Source organism: Panicum virgatum, chromosome 1K (genome assembly GCF_016808335.1).
Source record: "Panicum virgatum strain AP13 chromosome 1K, P.virgatum_v5, whole genome shotgun sequence".
Taxonomy (NCBI): Eukaryota; Viridiplantae; Streptophyta; class Magnoliopsida; order Poales; family Poaceae; genus Panicum; species Panicum virgatum.
This window is the reverse complement of record NC_053136.1, coordinates 41,744,331-41,750,330: the sequence shown is the minus strand read 5'-3', so window position 1 is coordinate 41,750,330 and position 6,000 is coordinate 41,744,331. Positions and strand designations below refer to the sequence as shown.

At 46.1% G+C, this 6,000-nt stretch overlaps 2 protein-coding genes across 3 annotated transcripts; one reads left to right on the top strand and one right to left on the bottom strand.

The window, feature by feature from the left end:
* The first annotated feature begins 293 nt into the window (after positions 1–293).
* On the top strand, positions 294–1,970 carry LOC120708906 (H/ACA ribonucleoprotein complex subunit 3-like protein). 2 transcript variants are annotated; one of them, XR_005689512.1, is made up of 5 exons: positions 313–419; positions 518–596; positions 694–736; positions 1,588–1,759; positions 1,791–1,957. XR_005689512.1 is itself a non-coding variant. In XM_039994344.1 (4 exons), the coding sequence occupies exons 2-4, from the start codon at positions 543–545 to the stop codon at positions 1,683–1,685; spliced, it is 195 nt and encodes a 64-aa protein (XP_039850278.1). In that variant the 5' UTR covers positions 294–419; positions 518–542; the 3' UTR covers positions 1,686–1,970. The 2 variants fall into 2 exon arrangements, 1 of the variants encoding a protein (XP_039850278.1); XM_039994344.1 differs by having other exon boundaries at positions 294–419; positions 1,588–1,970.
* A 393-nt stretch (positions 1,971–2,363) lies between these two features.
* LOC120708890 (two-component response regulator-like PRR1) lies at positions 2,364–5,464 on the bottom strand. Its single transcript, XM_039994321.1, has 6 exons — positions 4,841–5,464; positions 4,464–4,625; positions 4,247–4,380; positions 3,970–4,137; positions 3,706–3,784; positions 2,364–3,592 (listed from the first exon to the last, which is right to left on the bottom strand). The coding sequence occupies exons 1-6, from the start codon at positions 5,010–5,012 to the stop codon at positions 2,742–2,744; spliced, it is 1,566 nt and encodes a 521-aa protein (XP_039850255.1). The 5' UTR covers positions 5,013–5,464; the 3' UTR covers positions 2,364–2,741.
* Between the last annotated feature and the right edge of the window lie 536 nt (positions 5,465–6,000).

Here is a 6,000-nt window from a genome sequence, read left to right as displayed (position 1 = left end):
GCCGCCACGGGAGGTTGGGACTCGGGGAGGAGTTGCGACTGGACTGCTGGAGTCTGGGTGGGTGCTGCGTGGGAGGCTAGGTTTACTGCGTTAGTGGGCCGGCTTGAATTGGGCTGCTAGGTCTACTTAGAATTCGGGTTTCTTTTCAAATTCGGGTACCGGGATTCTAAACCCGATTTACCCGTAAAAATTTCGGGTACCGGAGTTTGCTACCCGAAATAGTGATCGGGTTTTTCGGACTCGGGTTTTTCGGGTACGGGTTCGGGTTTTTCGAGTTCGGGGATCGGGTTTCGGGTAATATGCCCAGCCATACCCTGAAACACAGAAAGCCCACCCCTTTCCAACCCTAGCCGCCGGCCGTCCTGAATCCCTTCTCGCCTCTTCTCCGCTGCGCTCCTCCGCGGCTCCGCCATCATCTGGTAACTTCGCTATACCCCCTCCCCAATCTCTCCTGCTCTCGCTGCGATTCTTGGCGATATCGGGAGTACTCACTCTTTATTCTCGTCGGATTTACCAGGGCTCATCCCGCGCTTGGATTCAAGATGTATCTCCAGTACTACATCAACGAGAAGGGGGACAAGGTTTACACCACCAAGGTTGTACGACCTTGCGCTTAATCTTCGCTGGATTGCTGGTGATTTTGATGTTTTAGCCTGTGCTGATGACGTGCGTATGTTGTCCCTTGTTTTGCAGAAGGAGTCGCCTCTCGGTGTGCCGACGCAGTCTGCTCATCCGGGTACGCCACCTTCGTTCGATGGAGTCCTTCCATGTGCTGTTGTCTTGCCTGTCTGAGACGTAATAATATGGTTTTCCTGTTGGGAAGAAAGATGATGTCATCGACTCACGGTTTTCTAATTATTAGCGTGAGCGTGAGTGGGCATGTTTGTATACTTGTTGGAGGTCCGCCGAATGTGTTAATGGTCTTTGATGATTATTGATTAGACATCAGCTGTAGATTGTTTTGGAAAACTCGTATGGATTACGTTTTTGTTAATCCGTTGCTAGGCTGAACTCTTTCAAAACAGAAAGGCATGTTTATGTCAATTGTTGTTTTTGGGTGTTGGAACATTTTGATGATCGTGGAGCGTTGCTTGCTAGCACCAGTTGATCCTAATTTCTCATTTGGTACCCTGCAGCGATGCAGGTTAAATAGTACCTTGTATTTTCAATTTCTTATGAGATAAGAATTCTGGGTATTTTGAACAGATAAATAAGATATTGCTTTCGCAGCTCTTCTGCAAGATCTTAGTGTGAAAACGAGCATCCTTTTCTAGCAACAAGTTCCTTACAACATGACTAAACCTGTTCAATCTAGAATCCTGACCAGTCATGGATGGCCTTAACATAAGCACTATTTGCCAGATTAGAGCTTAATTTTGTTGTGTTACTATTGGACTAAATAAACTTTAGAGAGTTAAACACTGATTTTAGTTCTCTTGTCGATGCATAGGACCAAAAAATAAGACGTGTAATGTGCAGAACTGAAACATGTGGAATTAGTTCCTTTTCATGGTTACATTTGTGGTTTTGATTTATAGTTCGAGTGTGTCATCTTGAATTACTGAGAAATCTTTACTTGTGGTGCAGCTCGCTTCTCACCAGATGACAAGTACTCTCGCCAGCGGTACCTGTTGAAGAAGAGATTTGGACTGCTGCCAACCCAGAAGCCAGCACCAAAGTACTAAGTTCCAACTGTCCAACCATATGGATGTTCAGGAGAAAATCATCTGTTTGGCAGCTTTTTGGTATCTCTCAGCACATTCAGACGCTACCATGGTATCTCTCAGCACATTCAGACGCTATGTAATACTATGCTATGGACAGATCGTGCTTCCTAATGTTATGTTACTCTTTCGGTCTTGACTGTTGCTGCAGTACACATGGTCCGGACTATTACGGTAACCTGTATTTCCTGGGCTACCAGGAGTACAGGGCAGCTTCTGTTGGCCTTTTAAAACGTTTACAGTCCAGTTCACGTCTTCCTCGCTTGTGGGTGATTTGGGGGCGTTTGGTCCAATAACACGTTGGAATTCAACCTTATTAAATCATATACTAGAACTTAAATCGACGATGTGCAACTCAATTTGGTGATACTGAGCGCAACGATTAATCCTGCTATCCGTTTCGTGCAGGAAATGCCCGAAGTCTGCTGAATTTCGTATAATATTATGAACTAGTGAACTCTTACATTATTATAAGAATACATTTATCGACGTGGTTTCCACCTCTTCAGAAATAGATCCGTCGTCCTAGTCTCTCACACCAGATTGTGCAAGAGCAGAGAGGGACTGCGGAAGACAGGCTTAACCCAGGAACACAAGTAAAAATGTAATCAGTGCAATTTCATCAAAATGCACATGGACTAGGAAACCAAAATGTGGAAAATCAACTTATAATATGCAGAATGTATGACAATATGACAATAGCCCTGTCTACCTCAAAAGGCAGATATCAGTCTGCAATGGATAATACTGATCTACACTGGTATGTGTCACTAACTAGCATAACTACAACTAAACTTCATGTCTTCATAAAATATGTTTTCTCCAAAATGACCAGAGCAACATTGGTGGTATTGCCACATGTAACATGTTTCTTGGGGACAAAAAGGGTATACTGTGTGAGCGAAAGGGTGTATTGCCTTTCCCAGTAGAAGAATGTATATGCCTAGGTCTACTGAGTTGTATCAAAGTGAGCAGTAATCATCTGTACTCTATCTTCTCACATGGGAAATCTTTTCACTACTCTGGTGAAGAAACCATCTCTACCTCCCTGGATGATGGATCATCATCTTCATCTTCAGAGATGTCATCTCCAGTGCTGATAATATCAGTATTGCTTGCCTGCCTAACAAACTGTCCTCGTACCCTTGGCCTTGTTTCAGCAAGCTTCTTCCGATTCACATACCTCACTTTCTTGTCAAAACAGCGCTCTTTCCTTTTCTGCCTAAATTTGGCAAGTGCTGCGGCCCTCCTTTCAGAGTGACTGCATGTTTCCTCAGGCACTGGTGTGCTTGACCCTGATGACCACATATTTTGTGTCGGTAAATGATTTGAGTGCATACTCATACCACCTGGATTAAACTGAAATGATGACATCATAGGTACACCATGGCATTGGGGATAAGCATTGTACTGGGGGATCATCGCTGGAGGTGTATGTCCTTGAGCATTGTTTATGTTCGCTTGAAAATTTTGCACCGAAGAAAGTGCTATGCTGTGCTCTACCATCCCTGGATAATAAAATGGGTAATGGTACATAGGTGGAGTTCCTGAAGTACCATTTTGGCCTCCATTGCTTCGCTCCATATGTATGTTAGATGATGAAAAGTACACCATAGGGTACTGTACAGGCATCTCATAAGCTTCTTTATCCCGGATATTTACATCAGTACCGGTTTCACTTCTGTCAGTTGCGGTAGAGCAATTACCCTGGTTATCAAAAGATTCTAACCGACTGCCACCTCTTTGTAGTTCACTATCAAATGAGCTGGAGACTGGGGTGCTTGACTTAACATATGCTAGAAATGCAGACGATTCGCCAACCCTCAGATTAGTTTTTATAGGGCGTGAAAACATTCTTCCTGGTGATGCTGGCAATTAAAAGAATCAAATAAGAAACAGGTTGAGAAGTAGAACACACTACCAATGAAAAAGGTAGATCAATTATCACAGGAAATAGACAGGTCAGAATGAAATATCTTACATGCTTGATCGGCATCTACAACAGAACCTGGCACGCCCTCCGTTTTGCCTCTTTGTTCGGTCTCAGCAGAAGGATAAGACTGGAACATGGCAAGAAATGGAACAGAGCTTAAACTAGTATCGATGTGTACAAATTAGCATGCCATCATCATACAGCATACAAGGAAAACAGGTACATCTTTGTGGCACCATCAAAGCACAAAAATGGAAATCTACTAAAACAGCAAAATGAATATCTGAACTGCAACAAACTTCCTAAAGTTACCTCGTATTCACGTTGATTCGAGGTGCCTGTTTCTTGATTCATGTTTTCTTTTGGCCTATCATCTGTCTCATCAGAGAGGAGCGTGGTGCTATTTGTATTGGCATCACTAGGTTCTGAGAGCACCAACTCGAAGTTGTCATTGAAGAAGTTTTTCTCGGGCAAACCAAGCTGCCAACACCAGTACTCAATTTAAAGAACAATTCATACAGGTACAACAACATACACAAGCATCTCAGCTTAGCGCATGCTTTTAACACAGAGGCTAAGGTGCCTTTACCATCCGTCTCCGCCGCCACACATGGGTCCAAAGGTTCAGCAGCTCATTGGTGCGCAGTGGCTTCACCAGGTACTCGGCTGCCCCAAGCCGCAAGCACTTGACAACAACCGAGACCTCGTCTCTGTTGGACATCACTGCATAATTCGATCAACAGGATGATGATCATTACAAGCGCGTCACTGGAATCGGCAGAAGACAGAATAGTACGGCAGCTTACTGATGATGGGGATGTGGCGCAGGTCCTTGTTCCTGGCAATGTACTTGAGCATCTTGAAGCACTTTGTGACCGGCAGATCGACCTCAGCCAGGATGATGTCGATCTCGCTGCTCTCGTAGTTGAGAATATTGATCACCTGCCGCGGAGACTTTGCGCAAGATACTGAAACAAAAAAAGTTCACCAGCACCAGCACAACTGTAAGCACACATGACGCATAACAGAATAGCAGATTCAATCATTAGACGCGAACATATTAGTAGTGTAGTACAACTAATGATTAAGCTCACAGCGAGAAGCAGAACAGAATCCTGATCCGGGAAATCCCAAGGATTAGACTTAGACATACTAAGTACGGGGGTGAAAAAGTTTGACTAACCTTGGTATGAGCAGTTGCAGAGGAGCCGCAGCACCTCCCGCGAGCTGGTGGCGTCGCCGTCGCAGAGCAGAATCCTGACCTTGCTCCGGTCCACGAACTGCTGCCCTCCCCCTACCGCCACCCCGGCGCCGCCGCTGCCGCCAACGCGATCCCCCTCGCCGCCGCCCACCATACCCAAACCGGCAAACCCAAACCCCACGCACCAACCCACGCCCGCCTCCCCCACCCCAAGCGACACCAACCCGGAGCGCCCGATTCAGCAGCGGCCGGAGCCGGAGACGCAGACGCAGACGCGGGACGACGCCGTCGCTGGATCTGCGGGCGCCTCCTCCTCCATCCCCGCGGCCGGCAGCACCTTCCGGCTTTCCCCCCTCGCGAGCTACCACCACCACCACCGCACGCGCGCCGTGGCCGCCGACGGCAGGACGGGCAGCACAATCAGCAGCGGCTGGGGTCACCACCGGCGGCGGCGCGCTCCTCTGCCCGTCGCGGTCGCCCCCCACATTATCCGCGCGACTAATCTATTCCTCGGGCGGCGGTGGCGATGGCGGCCGCTCCCCCCTGCCGCGCTGGAGGATATTTTCGTCGCCCTTTTCTCGCTTTCTTGAGTGCGGTGGGGGCACGCAGCCGCAGGAGCAGCAGCATGTCTGACGCCCTATTTGGAACCAAATTTTTTTCAAAAGTCTTTATCGCATCAAAAAAAATTTTACTATTTTATAATATTAAATAAAATCTATCTATTTATAAATGTTTTTTGACAGCTGAGTGTTTTTTCCGAGACGAATCTAATGAGCCTAATTAATTCATAATTTGCTACATTGATGCTACAGTAACTATTCGCTAATTATAGATTAAGATACCTCATTAGATTCGTCTCGCAGTTTAGCCCAGCCTTCTGCAGTTAGTTTTATAATTAACATTTATTTAATACTTCTAAATACTAAAAAGTTCTAGTTACTTAAAAAAGTCCCTGGAACCAAACAACCCCTGAGCAGAAGAGGAGGAGGCGACGAGGCCCTGTTTGGACAAGAGTAGCACAAGTAGTACAAAATTTTTGACCAATAATTGGGTACTAAATAAAGGTAATTTATAAAACTAACTCCACAACCCTGTTCTACTTCGCGAGACGAACCTAATGAGGCCTTTGACCGCACGATTAA